Source organism: Chiroxiphia lanceolata, chromosome 4, assembly GCF_009829145.1.
Source record: "Chiroxiphia lanceolata isolate bChiLan1 chromosome 4, bChiLan1.pri, whole genome shotgun sequence".
Classification (NCBI taxonomy): domain Eukaryota; kingdom Metazoa; phylum Chordata; class Aves; order Passeriformes; family Pipridae; genus Chiroxiphia; species Chiroxiphia lanceolata.
Genome location: NC_045640.1, coordinates 56,444,764 through 56,464,810, shown reverse-complemented (window position 1 = coordinate 56,464,810; position 20,047 = coordinate 56,444,764). Strand labels below are relative to the sequence as shown.

At 41.7% G+C, this 20,047-nt stretch overlaps 1 protein-coding gene across 12 annotated transcripts in view; it reads right to left on the bottom strand.

The window, feature by feature from the left end:
* Positions 1-20,047, bottom strand: part of TECRL (trans-2,3-enoyl-CoA reductase like) — a 76,889-nt gene that overhangs the window by 34,410 nt on the left and 22,432 nt on the right. For all 12 annotated transcript variants that reach the window (XR_004356567.1, XM_032685116.1, XM_032685120.1 and 9 more), the window contains exons 3-4: positions 7,990-8,034; positions 6,634-6,737 (exon numbers count right to left, since the gene is read on the bottom strand). Coding sequence is in view for 11 of the 12 variants with exons in the window: in XM_032685116.1 (XP_032541007.1) it covers positions 6,634-6,737; positions 7,990-8,034 (149 nt within the window). In the remaining variant the exon portion in view is untranslated. The remainder of the gene's footprint in view (positions 1-6,633; positions 6,738-7,989; positions 8,035-20,047) is intronic.

Here is a 20,047-nt window from a genome sequence, read left to right as displayed (position 1 = left end):
AATGTTGTTCTTATGTACATATATGTATGCATGTTGTATATGTTTGTACTTATGAATATTCAGCAAAACACTCAAGTTCTGTTTGTAACCAAACACCAATGTGAGTTCAGATTTGCTGCCAAACCTTTACAGGGCTTTGACAGCATTTTGAAATCTGCCATATAATGTGCATCATTTTAAAATGTGTATTTATCATCTGCTATTTAGATACATAAATGAAATAGTGCTTTTTAACACCTGGTTATTATAAATAACTTCATCTAGCTCTTCAGAGTGCTTTTCATCCAGAAGCCTCAAAGCACTTTGGAAAGAGAAAAATACTGTTATTTTCTTGCCACAGATCTGGAAAATAAAATACAGAGAAATTCAGTGACTTGTCAAGGGCATCAGACAAAGGTGGACAAAGAATGACAAAAGGGCCTCTCAAACACTAGTTCAGTCTCTGGTTCACTCTCTTGAACACTGCTTCACTCTATGGTTCACTCTCCTCTTTGTGGTCTCCTTACACTCTGTATGGGGTGGGTCAAAATTCCCCATATAAAATAATTTTGCCAGACTTGCACATTCTAGAAGGACTAGAACTGCTAAAATTTGCATAGATTAACAAAATGTCAACCTCCTTAGTTACTCTGAATACAATTAGGAAAGCATCTACACTTAGCAGCAGCATACATCAAGTAGCTCTTTGTTCCTTAAGTAGCAGGAAGGGTTTAAGCATAAGGTTGTGCATAACTGAAAGAAACAGCTTGTTCTGTTTATGCTTTGTGAATTCCCTCTACCTTCTTTTTGCACTGGAAGTGGTAAAAACTCAAGGGTATTCCTATAAACAGTTAGGCATACGTTCTTTCAGCCTGCTGTGCTCAATGGCAACTAAAACGTTCACCCCTCAAAATTAATTTTTCTGGTAGCTCCCTAATTCCCTTTGGCACCTGAAAAATGGACCTACTGACATGGTTCATCACGAGCTAGTGGCCTTTGTTGCTGAGACCAAGAGAAATTGTTGCAGCACGGTTTGGATTATTAGAAGCAGCATCTGAGGAATCCAAATCAGCCAGCTGGGCAGTTTCAGAGGTCTCCCCTTCCCTTATCTATTGACTTCATGCTCTCACTGGGCAGTAACAAAGAGCCAAAAGTATATGTGGCCCAAGCAAAGGCACAAACAATATAAAAACATGGCAAGAAATCAGGCAAATGCAAGCTGTTCTCTCCTGATAATCCTGGAGGTTGAAAAATATTAGACTTAATTGAATGAAAAATAAGACCAATTTTGTGTGGGTAGTTTGCCTTTGTGAAAGGTCACAGTGTTTCGAAAGTCCATGGCTTTTGACTGGGATCAGCTCAAGACGCGGCCAGCTGTTCCAAGGTAGAGCAACACTTACTGTGTGTTCAAGCAGAAACAAACCTCTGCCAAGTACAAAGTGTTACCTGTAAAATAGAGGTGCTTTGAATTACAAGTAATTGGAGTTGGAAAAGGTGCTGTCGAGGAAATAGTGAGTTCTTTTTTTCCTGGCGATCATCTTCTATGAGCAAATTATCTATTGATCCAAGAGGTTTAGCAATAAAAAACCAGTTGGGGATTTTTCTCTCTTTGGCACTTTGTTGTAGCCGTTCTTAAGCCACCCACAGATTTACACAAAATCACATGTTCTGTTTACTTGGCACTGCTGCAAAGTTTTTTCAGGTACCCACTATTCCCTAAAAGTGTTATTCAATTTGTGGGGTCCTATTCCCACAACTAACCGTGAATTGGCCACAAAATATGCAAACCCTGATATGTATCTTCTGAGAATTATAGTCAGTGACATTCTCTGATACATCCTACAGATCCTCAGTTCCCTCTCTTACCTGGTTCTCAAATTCCTTTCTAAACTATGATCATGTCAGTTTTCTTACATTTATCATCTTTACACTGGCTCACTAGTTTTCTGGGACTCCCAGTCCTCACACTCCTTCAGATTTCTCAGATCCTCTCTTTTTTTTCTATTGTAATTGTCTGTACTTTTATATCCCATTGAGAGGTTATAAACCTTTACTGAAGTCTCTTCTTCTGTTCACAAATTAGGGAAAATATCTTAAGTTGTTCCCCATGGGGAGCACAAAGCTGACCTCATTATAGAGAAGGTGGAAAAAATGTCTGCAGCAGTTTGGCTGCCTCTTTTCCAAACCCATCCATATGCAAATTGCTTCCTATCACAATCATCCCACAGACTTCGTGGGATTGTTCCACATTTACAGGACCAACTCACTGTGTTTGACAGTCAGAAAAAAACTGCTCCTCCCGTATTCACCACCCACCCACACCCACAGGACAGAAAAACTTTGGCACACTGGCACTGTGTGAGTAAGAGAAGAGAATCACGCTGACTGAAACACTGCCTTCCCCTTGAGAGAACAGGCACATCTCATTATTGCACTTCCCCACTGTGTGTACCTGCTATACATAATCACACAGCTTCAAACATAGATCTCTTGGCTTCCCATTCATTTTCCACAATGTCTAACTTGGTGATAAATTTGCCTGCCAGCCAGGAGGGAACAGATTAATTAGCAAAAAATGTGGGGTTTCAGACTTCAAAGATGCTCTTGGGTTTAAATAAGTATTAGTCTCCACATTGCTAAATTGAGCAGAGTTTTTTTTTCATTGGGAAATTTGAAATGGAGCAGTTCTGCTGCCAGCCGTACTATTTTAAGGCCCTCAAGAGTCAAAGTGTTTAAGCAGTCCCTAATCTGAAGTCAAAGTCACAAAAAATATTTGCTGAAGTACTGTGTTTCAGGATTAATCTTCTGAAATTCACAGACTTGTAGGTAAAATATATTTTCTACAATTCTGTGCTGTTTTTTTAGTTCTATTTGGATGCTTCTGATAGCCGGCCCAGGTGGCAACAGGACAACAGAAGCTGATAAATCAGAAATTGCAAACACTGCTCAAATGAGGAAGGCTTTAGCAGAAGTGTGAATTTGAGGATGAAGAATGGAGTTTTTTCTTCCTTTTGACTACAGCAGCAGTGTGCATTATTAGTAATAAAACACCAGCCATGTGTTTTACTATGCTACATTGCAATGTGTAAAAAGAGGTGTCTGTCAAACATGCTTAGGCCCAAAATTGAACAGAGATTAAAAATACAACCCATCACTCCAGTGGTGGGAATTTCAAGCACCTCTGGGGTAAAATATTTGCAAGGCCTTATAAAAAAGATCTGTAAACTCACATCCCATCAGTATCTCTGCAACATCAGCCAGCAGACCTCAACTAGACCCTCCAGGTAGGGTAAAGGAATTCATAAGTCTTGTGCAGAAGTAAATTATGTGTTTCTGGAAATATTTGATATAAATAAGGCAGAGTAGAGTGAGAGTTCTAACAAAATCGATGATACTAAGACACAGGTTTTGTTTTGTCCCTGAATTGTGTTCTGCAAATCAGCCCTGAGGGTCTCCTTTCTTCTTAAAGAGCCAACTGAGGCTAGATGTCTACTGAAATTATCCCAGAAAAGGATCACATTCTCAAAAGAGAGTGACAAATAATTATTCCAGCGGCAGAGAACTGCAAATCCCTCTCTCCTCCATCAGAGAAACACAGTCTCTAGGAATTGCTGAAAACTGGTCAACCAATCTCAAAGCCGTGGAGCAGCCTGAGCCCAGGGGATGTCTGGCCTTTCACAGCACAAAACACCAAAAATATTTTGATCACCCTGTTTTAAGAAGGTTGAGGAAAAGGAGGAAACATCCTTCCTACAGAGTGTCAGACTCTCACGGAGGAGCTAAGTAGACAAGATGAGACAGCAAACTCTTGAGCCACCAAGGTGGAGTGTGACAAGGGCTGTAAATCAGAGATTGCGCGTGCTCCAAAAGGGAAGCTGAGGTTTCTTGATTCAGAAGACTGTTCCTAGACTTATCAAGACCCAAATTCTATCTGGGAATAGACCTTTTATTTTACCACATGCTTGGAAAGGGCACTGCTCCCAGGAGGTAGAGGTGGAGGTCAGTACTATTTTCCCCTTTTAAAAACCACAAGTCATTGTCTGGCTGTAAATCCCCAGCATTGGGGGTCTTAATGTTCTTGATCCTCAAGTGTGATCTCCAATGAGGTGACAGAGCCCCAGAAAACCCAGCTCTGCGATTAGTGTTTCCCTAGACAGACCCATGCCCAAAGCATCGACCTCTGGAGCCACCAGCATGTCTTCATGTGCTTCTGTAGCTGTTTTTGGAGTCCAGAGCTGAATGTGGCCCTTTGTACCTTAGCTATCCTTTTGCTGACAAGATAAGAATATTTTCATTCTGCGCCTTGTTTATTTAAATGTCAACCCTTTAAATCAGAAACATCCCTCTCTGTATGCATAAATCTGATAGAGTATCAAGGGGGTTGGGAGAATGGGAGCTCTAAGCATAGTAAAAATGGCAGTAAAACTACACACACTGTGTACAAATGCATTCTTAACTGCTATTGTTAGAACACAATCTTCTATGAACTTTTTCTCTGTTGTTACAGATTAGTTATAACATAAAAATCTCCTGGCTGTTTAAATGATGTGGCTAGGAAGAAGATTTCTTTCACTAAGAATGGAGACAATTTAGAATATGGAGCAGAATGGGATAACATGAATATTCAGAAACTCATGGAGTCAACTTTTTGCATGCAGATTAAATCATAAAAAAAATGCCACTGCCTGCAGTATCAACTCCTGGTCATAACTGCACTATTTATAATGGGATATTAAGTTTTAGTTATGTTATGTCTTAGGCTACATAAACCACCAGGAAAAGAGAGAATAAATAAGGTTTTTGCAGATTACTTAATTGTAGCAAACAGAAAGCTGCACTAATCACAATTTTGCTTTGCAAGGAAATTCCATGGTTGAGAGGTGGTGGAATGGATTCAGGGGGGAAACAGGACTAGCATTAATCACTGTGGCCCCAGTAGGTCAATCAGGGTGGGGCAAAGCCTTGGCAACTCGCAGACCTCCACTGAAACAGGTAGGTGTGAAAGTCTATAGCTCCACTGAAGTAAACTGCCTGTCACCACCTGCGGATTTGGTCCTGTTGGAACTGGGAAGGATGGATACAGGTCATGTTCTTCTTCAAAGGGGCTAAAGCCTGTCGGAATTTGTGCTGATCAGGGCAATCTGCTTCCTCGGAGAGGGGAAATGTACGTGAGCTTGAGCAGGTGAGATGGATATATGACCTTACAGAACTGATCCAGAGGCTGACATCCCAAGGTCAAGGGCAGCTCGGGCAGTAACACTTTGAGTGTACCTTCCAAGAGACAAGGAATTGTAAATTAGCATGTCTACTCCAAGTGTCTTGTAGTAATGCTTCCTAGCCCATAGTGACCTGTTGGAGAGATGAACAGGAACTATCACCTGTGAGCTGCTCAAAGACCTGAGGCTCACAAGCTTCATCCATATAGGCACTGCCAAGGAAGGACAGTGGCTTGTCAGTGGGTCTTGTAGTCCCCCTGCATGAGCAGGGTGGGATCTGTGTGCTGCCTGAGCCAAGAATTTAATAAGTTGGCCAACAGCCATGATGCCAGTTAGGGAAAACTCACTTGCTTCATTAAAGGAATTGAAAGCAACTGGTGGTATGTTTTCCATTGCTACGAATAGTCTTGTCAGTGTTTTTATGGCTTTCAGAAACAGTAGTTCTGTCTTACTCACGTTTCTCAGTGCAGAAATTGGGAGTCTCATTACCCAATATACAGATATGGGCTATGTCTTACCCCAGGTAGTGCAGTACATGCAAACTACAGCAAAAGCTGGGTCAGTCTAGTAGTGAAACTACTTTCAGCTCCACCATATATGCCTGGTGTAGGACACTGGAAAAGTCTCTTCATCTCCCATTCCTTCACTGTCCTTTCAAACACTTCTACTGTCTTCTGACTTTGGGCTATGAATGCATTGAATCCTTCTCTTCTTCCTTTCCCAGAGGAGCCTGTAAGGTTAGAGTTCCTCACAACCCCATTTGAGTGGAATGTGCTGCCTCTCTCCCACCACCCTGACCTTCCAACTGTGTTCTTCATATTGATCATATACTGTATTCTGAAAGCTACTTACAGGAAAATAACTGAAGTCAGACGGAGACCATGCCTACCTAGACCATAATACAGATATTGTTGCTCATGGCAAATACTTTTGTTTCAGAAAGAGATTCAAAAGTTGTGACTCCTGAGCCTGGCTGGACATCTTCTGCCTGGAATCCTTAGCCTCTCTATCAGAACTGTGCTTTGGGTGAAAAAAGAGAAAGACATTTTCATCCAATAATTTTCCCACATTAGTAACAGGATTACTAGAAATCCATTTTTTCTTTTTAATATCCTTCCACTTTCAAAGCTGAGGAGTCTTGCAGCAAATTAATGTATTTGGCTACAGGTTCTGCACAGGCATATAAACCCTAGATAAGCTAAAACTGTTTTTTAGAATTGATTTTTTTTTCTCAGGCAATATTTTTATGTTCATTGGATGCCAGAGTTAGCATATTGATAATTTGGCTCACTATCCATTTAATTCTGTTTTGACTGCTGATAAGTAATTACACCATTTTACATAGGGAAAGACTGGCTGGGGAAATTGGAGTGATTTGATGCTAAAACACATTGTACATTAAGACATATCCTGTTGATTGTTACAAGGACATACTTACTGTGGTCCAACCGACCTGCTGACCCAGGTCTGTAAAATACAGTGTAATGATGGAGGAAACAGCAAGACTTTGAATGTTAATTGAATCCTTCAAAAAGGGCCCATCTGCAATGACCAAAAAGTAAGAGGAGATGGCATGAACAACAGGTATCCTCTCAGAGATTCAGCACAGTGCATAGACTGCCCTGATAATGGCCCAGGTGTCGGCCCAGCTTGTATTCTGATTTATTTTGGTGACGTGGTACTTATTCTCCAGGTTAACAACTTAGAGCACTTCTGTGAGAGTTATTCTCATCTCATTTTAACAAAGGCATCAGGCTGACATGACACTGGGCAGCAATGCGTGGCAATTGTATGATGCTATCTCTGTTAATCTAACCCATTAGAGACATGCCAAGCAATCACATAGACAACTCCGTAGAGCACTCTTTGTTCTGTCTTGCAAGACTAATGGCAAAGTCAATGTTATGCAGCATCTCCCTCACTGAAGTATTTTGCTGTAACATTCACATCCTCAGGCTATTTCACAATAGGTGGCACTTCATGATGAATGCAACTTCTTGGGCAAAGGCCCACTGTCCAAGATTTCTTTGTAAGCTCTGACCTAGGCAGACCAGGTGTATGTGAGCACTACATTATTTTCCCAGCATTCTGAGGCATCTGCTTCCAGTCCTAATGGACCTAGAGTGTACAGACAGAGAGATAAAATGGCAATATCTGGTTCTCTTTTGTTTTATGGGGGTAGTGAGCTGGATATTAGGAAACTCCAACAGCCACTGGCTTGGGATGTTGTCATGGCTGCAACACCCCTTTGCTCTTTTCTGCTTTATGCGTTGCATCTCCCTTTCAATTCATTTTTTGACTGTTTACATCAGCAAGGATGCTAAATTCCATCAGCTGCTGAGCCCTCATTTTCTACGGCTTTGCAATTCAACATGTCCACAGACCAAATACCACACAGCCCGTGGCAGCTTTGCCTCCCACTGCCACATCCGCCAAGAACTTATGTACTGGCACAAAAAAAGAGGCTGCCTCCTGCAGGCAGCTGCATCTTCTGATGAGGCTGTGAGTAAGTATTAAAATAGATCATGCACTGAGCGAGAGAAGTGAGCAAATGGGTTTAAAACTGTCTTGTCTTCCTTATTTGATCATACACTGTATCCTGAAACATTATGAAAAACATTAGATTCCTTTATTAATGAGAAGATTAATAAGTTAATAATTGACATCTGTTAATGAAAATGTGCTAACAGTTCACCCAATAACACGTATAGAGAGAGCAATACTGTTAGGAGGAGAATCTGCCAGAGGATTAGTAATACATTAGGTGGCTGTATTCAACCATATGAATACTTACTGCGTTCTAGTTGCAGGCCAACACGGGAAGGGTACCACTGGGGACCTGTTCCAATCACAAAGCGTGGCTGTTAATTTCATGGTGAAGGATCTAAATTTCTCTCAGTTGGGTTTTTTTTCAGCTGATAGCTACAAATGTGAGATGGAGAAAAAACCCACCTTTCTTTTGGTCTTAGCTCTACAAGGAGAATATAAGAGATCTGGAGGAACATGTAATATACACATTAGAGCATAAGTCCCTTCTCCCTTCTTAAGTGTTGTAAGGGTCAATCTCAATGCTGAATGCTCCATCAGCACATGAAAAATAGACTTGTATGTGCAGCACTGGGAAGTATAAAGAGGACCCTGTTTATTACCATATTTACCAAAACTCAGTACTAAATGTGTCAGCCTTGTCCCTCCTTCTAAAATGGTGCTTGTGCTACAGTCTGGTCCAAAGGGGTGATGCTTCCCATTCAGGAATATAAAACCTGACTAGAGATATGCAGGTTGTATTCATTCTTAATCATGGACTAATCAGGGAAATAAAGATACAAAAAGTAGAGGCAAATGGGTAGCTAATACTGAGTTATGGATAACTTCCATGATACCCTCAACTTAAGGATGTTACCTAAAAGTAGATTTCTAAATGCACTAAAGGTCATCCCCAAATGCACAATAGCCCTTGGCAGTGGTTCTTGGATGCCCTTTGATGATTTTGGACCAGTTTGGTCTAACTGGTACAGTTCAAACTGTTAACTTGGCCAGCTCTTTGTAGTGCCTGTAGTGCCTCTACAGCTGTGCTGATGAATGGACAAAATAAACACTCGTCCTTTGCATCACAAAGACACGTAACTTCGCTTAACCCATACACACTCTTCAGTTTGCTGTTGAGGATTTTAGGGCTGACCTGGCACATTTCTGGTCTGACCTGAGGCAGTCTGGGGAGACCTTACACAGCCCATGGTGTTGACTGAGATTTCTGGGCAGCAAAGACTGTCAGAGGAAGGCAAGGGAACTGCTGCAGTATTACCACCCTCATCCATTTCTACCACATTTGCCTTCATTTCCTTTGACACACCTGAGGACAGTTGATACCCTGAAGGAATTATAGAACCACAGAATATTCTGAGTTGGAGGGGACCCACAAGGATTATCAAGTCCAACTCTTAAGTGAATGGCCTGTACAGGTATCAAACCCGCAACCCTGGTGTTATTAGACTTACTTTGTCTTTTCATTTCAAAGTCTGAGTGAAATTGGTCAAATATAGCCATGGTTTTCTTTAGACCTATCTTACAATTCTTAGTGATCCTGTATTTAAGATACCAATATTTCCGTATCTTCCACAAATGGAAAAAAATTGTTCACAGTGACTGTGATCAAACGTGGGAACATTTGCCCTGAGAAGCTGTGGGATCTACTTCCCTGGCGATAGTCGGGCCTCAGCTGGGGATGACCATGAGCAGTCTTACAGGACCTTCTCTGAGTTGGAACCTGGACCAGACGAGCTCCGGAGATTGCTTCTACCATAACTTATGTCAGGATAATCAGGATAGCTGGAGAGCTTGTTCACCCACCAGCTGCCAGCTGGAGGGGAAGAGGACCTGTACAAAGTGTGCACTGCGCAGTGACAACCAGTACACTCTCATTTCAAAAGCACTTGGTCTGACTTTCGTCAGCAAGAACAGGCATTAGATGAACCCGTGAACCAGGGCTAATAGCAGGAGGTGAAACATCCGTCAAGTAAGTTGCAAATATTTTTTTGAAGGTACCACAACAATCCATGACTATTAAAGATAACAAAGGGAAGATAGAGAAGGAGCAGCTGTCTGACTTGTCAAGGAAGATATGATTTGCTCCAGGACAGCAGATATCAATAGTTATTTGGGAGCCTGAAATGCAATGTATTTGTGTTAAATTGGAATCTTCCCCCCTTCATATTACAGTATGTTTCAATAAAAGTCAATTTACCTGATCCTGTGGCGATGTGCTTTTAGGTATGGCTCATAATCTTCACAAGGGCAAACAGAGGTTGTGCGTTTAAGTACGTCATCCCACATTTCCAGTCCTTTAGCCTCAGTACACCATTATGTTCAAACATACTCAAAGATTTAGATAGATAGAAGTGTGCCTTTGCCATTGCTTGTCTGCAGTGACCTTGTTATCACACCAAAGTGTCTCTCTGTTTTCCAGACCATGCTTGGCGTGCTGTGTGTATTTTGCTGGAGTGACCTGGAGTTATCTGTTCCTTCCCATCTCTTACTATGGGATGGGGGGACACTAGCTAATGTCAAGTTGAAATGCTAAACAGAGGGGGAGACAAAATCAAAACACATTTCTATGTTGGTTTGAGTCTGAACACAAAAGTTTCTCACTCTCGGTCTTTACTAGCAGCAGAATAGCAAGGCTGTTCCCAAGTCTTAGCTGCCCAGGGTCCTGCAAAAACCAGCGTTGCTTTCGGGGGAGAAGTGTGACCTCCCAAGGAGTCTGCTCTCCCAGCTTGATAAGACTCATTTCAGATAGGAAACCCCAAACATTCCTAGGCATCCTGCTCACCACTTTATGGTGGTCAGCCAAAGGGCCTCTGGCCTCACTTGTCACCATTTACTTGCCTTTCTCCTGTGACTATTTTCCACAGGGATCCTCCAGAGATCTCACTAGGACAGCTCTGTGTTGCTACTTGGCAATGTGAGAAGTCATTCCAATACAGCCTGACTCTGACAGACACATATTCATCTCATTCCTATAGGAGAAAAGCTCTCTTTAAATAGTGAAAAGAAGCCAAACAGAGTAACTAATTATCGCCTGTATTAATTCTTGTTACTACCTGCCAGAACAAAGGGTTGATGGCTCTCTTGGATATCCAGAGCCAGTACTGTCTGACAGATTAGCTTCACCTGCCATCAGCAGGAGTTCCAAAGTGCATGTGGAGAGTGCCTGCTCCCAGACAGAGTAAACAAGCACTGGCTGAAGGCAGAGGCACAGCTGCAGCTGTGCACAGCCCTTGAAGGCCTCTCTGCATTCCCACACCTGGCAGAGCTCCCCTTGCTTCCAATTTAAAGTTGAAGAGTTTCTCTTTCACAGGGTTGTTTTGGGGTTTAATTCACATTTTTTTCTTATTAACATTTTCCATTGTTGCCTCCTACTGAGATTAATGACAATCCAAGACAACGGGTGACTGAAGTTTATCCTGTAACTCCTGTTGCATCTAAGATCAAGCATGTATTGCTGTTTACTTTCTGACATTGGGATGGTGCATCAGAGCTCAGCCACATGGTACTTAGTAGGTCACAATCTCTGTAGATTCCTTGTGATTAGCAGAGCTATTCAGCTCCCTTATACAGGGTTATGGGTTGGAATATATATTTCACACTTGGAACAAAATTGTAAAGATAACATTTCAGCTCACATTCCAGACTGGTTTTGACTTGGAAAAGTAGATATAGGCTCTCCAGAAAATAAGAATGGCCATGATGGTTCAAACCACAGCTCTATTTACCCAATATTATATCTTAACTCTATTATATTTAAGGCATCATAATTTTTCAACAGAGAATGATATTTTCTTGTAAAATGACTCAATGTTTACTTTTAATAATCTGTTTTAATAAACGGATATGAGAAAAAATATTTAATGTTGGTTGGGTTGGTTGTTTTACCTGCCCATATTTAAAACAGAAATTAAAATATAAGCAAACTGACAGATACATAAAAACTGATAGCCACCTTTAACTTTCCCACACTCAACTATGAAATGACCTATTAATACTGGACATAAAAAAGAGATGTAGTGCTGTCAAACACCATACAAATACTAATTAAAATAAAAGCCTCAGTGCCATAGCCAGCTGCCAATACCGCTATGCAAAGATGCACAGAAAACCAAGTTGTACTGGTCCTGCTGCCCACATGATTTGTTTTTTCACTGCATGTATACTAGAATCTCAGTAAATTAATCGACTGACAATCCCAGGAACCAAGGACAGTTAGAAAAGCCTACATGCAGTTTTTGAAAGTGTCCAAAGGTACTTTCTATCCACATGGCTCAAATTGACCTTAATGTGTGCTCCACCACTTAAATATCACAAGATGTTATGAAAATTTAACAACTATGAAATTCAAGTGCTGACTACTTTCCACTAGTTATGAAATTGAAGGAATCAGCCTAATTTTTATTGTTTTATGAAGAATCTTCTATAAAAAATTAGTGCACTATTAGTGCAGTAAATTACACAATAAAATGCCTATTTGTCACAAAAATCTTTATGAAATTATGTGAATCTGTATGAGAACAAAGGTGTAACATGATGAAAACCTCTCTTAATGGGGAATTCAGTTTGTTCCTTAGAATGCGGACCTGCAAAAGCTTTTCACTGGGGAGCAAGGAGTCTAAGAAATGCAAAACAGAACTGACAGACACAATTTGGAGATAATTAGCAGATTGACTTTCCATGATCAGCTAATTTTATTACCAGTTAAATTGTTTGCTTCTCATTGTATTTCATCGCCCATGCATCTCTAATAACAAATAGCCTTAATAATTACAAGCAATACCTGCTGTGATATGAATAGGATGATATGAACAACAAAATTACTATAATCAATCATCAGCAGTATGTTGTTTAAATTTGCAGAAATAAGAGGAAATTCCAAGGAACCACTGCGGCAGCAATCTCCCTGATCTGATCACAAAATGTTACACATGAGCTGAGAAATGTAACAGCACTTGCTTATGTGAACTGAGCACGGCTGAAATGCATTCCACCACCTTAACCAGATGGCAGTTTTGATATCTATGTAGCAGTAAGAAGAGATTGCTGGAAAGATTCAAGTATGTGTGGGGATGGCGGGTTTGTGCATAATATATAGAGACAGACAGATTATCTGAAAACTTGCTGAGGTCTTTCCTTGACAAGCAAATGCTGAACAAATACAGCTGTTCCATGTCCATGACCTTAAACAAACAGTGGTCATAGTGTTGTTTCTCTTGGTTTCAGCCAGCATGTCTGAGTGTTCTCAGGAACACTTCTGAGAAAACAGGGATAGAGATATCACCATGCTAACAATTCAGCCTGGGCTGAAGTTTGCATACCCTTTGCTCCACTGAGCTGCCAGCAGGAAAGCAGGATGCTGAAATGACTAGAAGCTACTGCTTTCTGCTTTTATTTGGAAGAAAAGGCTGTGAGATTTATTGTGCTAACACTGCACTTGAGTGATTCCTGAGCATGATGGCAGAAAGCAAAGCACATCTAAGAAACCACAGTAAAACTAAGCTTGGCCAAAAGATCAAGAGAGAAAGTATCTGAAGTGATTATTTACTGTGCTTGCCCCCACTGTAATAAATGACAGCTGCTGAGTACTGCAATCTGAACAACCAGCCTGCTTGAAGAATTGCAGCTCTCAGCAGCAAGTCTGGGGCAAGCAGGGCACTGGCATCTCTTCACATGGCCCCACTCGAAAGGCCCTCTTTGGCTGCAGATCAAAAGATGTTTTGTTGCTTTGACCCACTAAACGCCAACACAATCACCCGGGTCTATTTTTCAGGGCTAGTGCAGAGACCCCTTCTAGCCAGGCCCCCTCCAGGTACACTCAGCTATACTGGTCTAGCACTGTACTGAACTCCTGAGCCCAGCTGGGCTCGCAAGGTCAGGCTACCAATTGCACGCTGCTTCCATCAATTTCTTAGTCTTTAAGACAATGGGCTGACCTTGGGAAGGCACTTGCTGGATCCAGAATCATTCAGCTAGGCTTTGTTTTCTTGTAGAAGACTGCTGAGAGGTGTATCAGAATATTTAAAGAGCAGTAGCAAGATCTTGAACTAGATCCGTGTTTTTATGGGAAATTAGTGCAAAGAGCAGATCCAGTGTGTCCTGTTCAGTAAAATTGCAGCACAGTACCCAAATGGATGTTGTTTTTAATGGCTCTGTAGCCAGGGATAAATCCCTTTTCTTTGTCAGCTTTTTTCCCTTAGTATTTTCTCCCATTTGTTTCATTTGTAAGCTTCCAGGGAAGATCTCTGGCCATGTGTTTTACAAAGGCACCTTGAACTCTAGTTGCTATGGGGACACAAAAAAGTTCTTTCCTAATGGCATGTGGAATTTAAAAATGAGCTATTTGATCATAAGCATCCATTTCTTTCTTCTGGTTTTTGCAACACCTGAATTCATCTACCTATAACCATAGTGCTTGGAGAGGGAGAGCAAGCAGTGAGCTGGCTGAACTGATGTCTCCAGACATCTCCAACAGTGTTAAGGACAGGATCTGGCCTAGAGGCAGGACAGCACACGCTTCCCACAGACTAAGCAAGTAACCCCCAGACTGACTAAATGCCTGGTTAAATGCTTCTGGTTTAGCTCTTCATTTGATGGTTCTCATTGGCCTTAGAATCTGAGACCTACACAGGTCATGTAACTGCCCCCCTGGTGCCTCCACTGAAGCCCCACAAAGCCCACTCCAGCAGGTTTCCCAGAGCATACCTAATGGCTCTATAACACATACAATGCCTGCACCCACTCCCTTTAAAAAAAGTGTCAGGTTTTTGCTTTCCTTGCCCAGGATCTGGCAAACAGCATAGCCCTGTCCATATGTTGGTTCCTGGGAGCAGTTAAGTTGCTGTGACTGTGCCCAGATGTGAAACTCCAGCACTCTCCGAGACTCTGCACTGCACCTTGGGTAACAAATTTACCTGGCTGCATTTTCAGTGAAAAAAACTTATATAAATGCCTTAACTCCTTGAAAAACAGAACACTAGTCTCCCCCTATGCCTTTATTTCCCACTGAAAAAAATCAAATAAAGAATCTCAGACTTCAGCTATATTCTGATCAGGCAATGATGGACAAATTTCTTAAGAGTCAGCATAGTTTTTCTTAATTAAGATTGATTCTTATTACCGGTAAACAGAATATTATTTGTCATTTACAGGTCAATTTATGTCACTAGCAGATTAACCTTTCAATATTCCTTCTGAAACGCCTACAATTGAAAGCAACTGTGGAAATTCAGACAAGCAAAAAGCATGAGAAAATAAAAGCAAGCAAGCATTCAACATTTACATGCATATTTCAGTATTTTTGGTACATTGTTTTTCTATTGCTCTTCCAAAAAAAAATGAAAAAAAGAGAAAAGGGAAAAGCCAGCCCTGTGCATTTCAATTTTCCATGTAGCCTGCTGCAGAAAGTATAATTAATTTTGATCTTTCTGTGTGAATTTGCATTTAAATTAATGTGCGTGGGCAAAGGAAGGGAAAGGGAATGAGGCCCACCTCTTATTTCATTAATAACAACCACAGAGCAGCATACAGAGAAACAAGAAAATAGATACTCTGACAAGCCTGAAGCTTGATGGAACTTTCCTTTAGGGGACTGCCCATTGTCAGTGCCAGGGGGTGAGGAGGTGCTGAACATCCATCCTTTGCTCCCCCTGGGGCACACAGTCACAGCAGTGCTGCTCGGGGTGGCCGTGGGCAGGGTGGTCAGTGCAGCTGGGAGGGTTTGGGGAGTTTTTTGACCAGGGAGGTCCCAGGGAGGGCCGTGTCCTGTCATCCATGCGCTAAAACAGCACTGAGTTTGCTTCCCTATTCACAGACAGTTGTGTTCTGGCTCTGAAATGCCAACTCCAATTAAGAGAGAAATAATTTATGCCAACTGAGTATCTGTATTCTGGTAGTTATCTTTGCCTTTCATTCTCGTGTCTCTACAAGTCTGGAAAGGGTGGCAAAGATAATGGTTGAGGTATTTGGGGGAATGTGAGAATTGCAGCAGGATTCTCTTTCTAAATATTAACTCTATCAGTGAAGTCTTCAAAAAAAGGGCAACCCAAACCTAGGAAACTGCATGTTAAGGAACATACTTTTGCTGAACTAAATATTCAGGGACTAAAAATATCCCTCCTTCTCTTTCTGTTTGTCCATATTCTAACATAGCATTTTTAAAAATGTGGCTTAATGTTTGGTGGCTTATGAAATCATTTGCTGTCTATCTCAATCTGTAACAGCTTATATGTCTTTACTGCTGTGGAGTAGCCAACCCAGACAAGGTTTCTATAGGCAGCAAAGCAGAGCATCTAAATACAAGTATCTGTCCATCCTCATGACCTTAGAAAACACACAGAGTAAGATATAAAGGCCTGATTTAAAATGTTGTTTCTTTTAAAACCTTTGTTCATGTTCATCCCGTGCCATGTTCTAAGAGAACAAACAGTGCTGTGCCTTGCAGTGTTGCAGATATGCTGTCTTTCAGGACACTGATAACACAAGTCATTGCTTCCTCACTTCAGAAAGCTCTGGTGTGGGTACTGCTGCAATCAGCACAACTGATAAGTACATTTAGGTAGCAGCTCTCCAAAGAGCTGCAAGAGGGACAGAGAGCAGAGAACTGGCGAGGTCACTGCTTCAACTCTGTGTTGTTTGCATGCTGCCTGAATGGAGTAAGGTGCCAATACACATTACAGCAGGATCAGGGCCCTGATGATTTACATTCCAGCATCAGAAAGTACATGTTGGCCCAACAATCACAGCTGATATAGCAATGATTCCTCAAAAGTTCATTTGTACGTCCCACTCAGATGTACTGGGCAGAGGAGAGTCCTACCCCAGGCTCTAGTTATGTTTCTTTAAAAGTATTTCACAGTCAATTAGCTATTAAAATATGCTAATTAAGTATACTTTTCTTTCAAAATTTGACTATCCAGGGAATGGTGTTCTCTCCAGCCACTAATCTAATCAGGATGTGTTCCCTCACTAACCCCAAAAGCAATGTGGTTTTTGTATCTAATGGCTACACCAATGCCATCAACAATTAATTGAACACATTTGAATTGACATGATTTCTTCCTAAATACAAATTAACTTCTCGTAAATTCATTGGTAAATTCACCACACTGAAAATTAATCCCCACTAAGAACAGGGCTAAATTGTAATTTCTCCAGGAGCAATGAGGAAAAGGCAGCAGAGGTCTACCCTGCTTTGGTAGCAGATCAGACACTAGCATGTGAGCCAGAGGCTGTCATGTTCCCATGTCCTTCCTGGGAGAAGTTTGTTTCAGCTGGTTTAATTCTCTTATCTCACCACCTTATTTAGGTTGATCAAAAGCTTCTGTGCCTCAGAAGCAGTGCTATGAGGCTTGGGAAGCTGCTCTTCCCATCTCAGATCTATGACAGAGGACAAATAATTTTCCCTCTGCATACTGCAGTTCCCCTGCTGCGAAACAAGGCTATAGTACCTTTCCAGTGAATAGAGGCTCTGGCCAGGCTGGATTGACAGACCGAGATCAACGGTGTAAGGTTCAACAGGGCCAGGTGCCAGATCCTTCACTTTGGCCACAACTATCCCAGGCAGTGCTACAGGCTAGAGGAGAGGGGCTGGACAGCTGCCTGTCAGAAAAGGACCTGGGAGTGCTGGTTGACAGTGGCTGAACATGAGCCAGCAGTGTGCCCAGGTGGCCAACAAGGCCAGTGACATCCTGGCCTGTATCAGAAACACTGCAGCCAGCAGGACCAGGGCAGTGATTGTCCCCCCTAACTCAGCACTGGTGAGGCCACACCTCTAGTCCTGTGTCCAGTTCTGAGCCCTTCACTGCAAGAAGGACATTGAGGTGCTGAAGTGAAGAGCAATGAAGCTGGTGAAGGGTCTAGAGGGTAAGTCCTATGGGGAGTGGCTGAGGGAGCTGGGGTTGTTTATCCTGGAGAAGAAATGCTCAGGGTGACTCATCACCCTCCAGAACTACCCAAAAGGAGGTTGTAGCAAGGCGTACTAGCCTCTTCTCTCAGGCAACTAGAGACAGGACAAGACGTCATAGCCTCAAGCTACACTAGAGGAGGCTCAGGCAGAACATCAGGAGGAATTTCTTCATGTAAATGGTTGTTAAACATTGGAGTGGACTGCTCAGGAAGGTGATGGAGTCACTATCCCTGGAGGTGTTCAAGAAACACCTGGACATGGCACTTAGTGCCATAGTCTTGTTGACAAGTCAAAGATTGGACTTGATGATCTCAGAGGTCTTTTCTAACCTAAATGATTCTGTGATTCTGTGAGAGTGCAAGACCCACCATCCCAAGCTCTTCCAGCACTAAATGAGCCCAGGTAGGCTGGCTGCACATCAACCATGAGGCAGCCACATAGAAAGAAGCATAACATGCTTAAAGCTGATCAGCAAAGTGCTTTCCCACAGTTATACACAGACCGTGAGGGACATGACAATGGCAACACTGTTTGGTGAGTATTCATTCTCATAGTTGAGGGATGATGTTTCATCCCAATCTATATGACAAACACTTCATGGCCTTTCAACTCCTCTACTGCTTTCCCTCTGTAAATCTTATAGTCACAGCTCATCTAGACTGTTTGTGTGTTCTGAGCTTGCACTCTAATGGCAGAATATAAAATAATAGTGCCTCCCCATCAGTGTGTATTTAAACCAGAGTAACATACATTGTTCCTGTATAACCCACAAATCATTTATTTCAAAGGTGAATAATTTTCAACAGCAAATATATTCAATATCATTGCAATTTGAGGGCAATTTAGAAAGAGGCAGAAAACCACTCTACTACATTATTTTTATTCAGAATCATTTGTTCAGCTTCTTGTCTTTGATGCATTGCTTTCATTAACTTGAAACTCGCAAATACCAAGTTTTGTTGAAAAGCTTTCTTATTTTGGTTGTTCTGAGTGTTTCTTTCCCTTCACGTCCAAATAGAAAGATAAATAAATAAACAGGCTACAAATGCGAGAGAGCTCACATGTAAACAAATGCAAAACAAAGCACCATCACAGGTTGACATGCTTCACATTCAGGCCTGAACAGCCTCCCTTGCTCTTGTCCTGCTCACCTGACCCTGACCCCAGAACTGCAGCTACTTGTTATGTCACATCTCTTGGTCCTGAGGAAGCCAGGGGCTGCAGAAGCACAGCCAGGGAAGGCATGAGGCAGAGAAGACCTGGGGGGAAGTCTGAACTTAGAAGCTGAACCTGCTGCCTCTTACCTAACCTGTCTAGAAGTGACACCATGAGCCTTGTAATTTTTTTTTCTCAAGTTCTCCCAGGGTTTTTCGAGAAGGAAGTAGGTTCCTCTCATTTTGGCAAGGGAGATTTACTTCCTCTTCCGTTATCCAATGCCTGTTGACTGTCTTTCACAAGAAGTCCTGGGACATTTCATGTAGGCCCATTCCATGCATCTCCTCCTAAGAGAAGCTGTTGGACTCTTCAGTAAAGCCATCTGCCCGACTCAGGTGTTCAAAAGCACAGGGGCTCCTGTGAAAAACCTGATGTAGATGCAGAGCACGTTTAAAGCCTGAAGTGATCTTGACCCTGCCATAATCAACAGACACCTGTCTTATTAATGGACATGAGATTCTTTTCACACTAATGAAGGCCCATTGGGTCTTTTAGTATCTTGAGTTCTCTGAATGAAGATTAGGCCCACACGAATCTGGTGGTGAACATTAGGTTAACACTGGAACTCAATCTGTTCTTCAGACCAAAAATGTAATACCCAAGTTTCAATTTATGTAGGAGCTGTTTAAAAACCAAAACTACCTTGACATCTTCTAATGACAGTTCACTAGGCTTTAATTCCTCATTTAATTCCTGAGTCTGGATATTCTCTAGGGCCTGGATTACTTCTATAGGGTCTTCTACTGTAGTTTTCTCAGTTGAGCCACAGGCACTAATAAGATACATTGTAAATAATAATAGTCAATTCTGGTAAACAAACTTTGCTGTTTTTCATCTAGATCTGTCAATTAATTCTAAGGCAAGAAAAGCAAAGAATCTAGCTATGAAATTTCCTTTTCTTAATGAGGCATTTAAATAGCATCTCACATTTGTTCTCCAGTTGTTTACATAGGATGTCATTTGTGATGCATTGTTAGAGCCCTGTAAATCTCAGCTGGGGACAATATCCCAGAGAGCAGAAAGGGACAGTTCTGCTTCAAGCTACATCTCAATAGATTAGCTGCCTTTTCTTTTATTATGTTAGTCATCTGAAATGATATCTGTAATCCTGTTAATGAAATGCAATAACATCAGATGCAGAAGCTGCCAAAAAAAGAGAAATAATGTGCATTTCCAATTAAGTTTT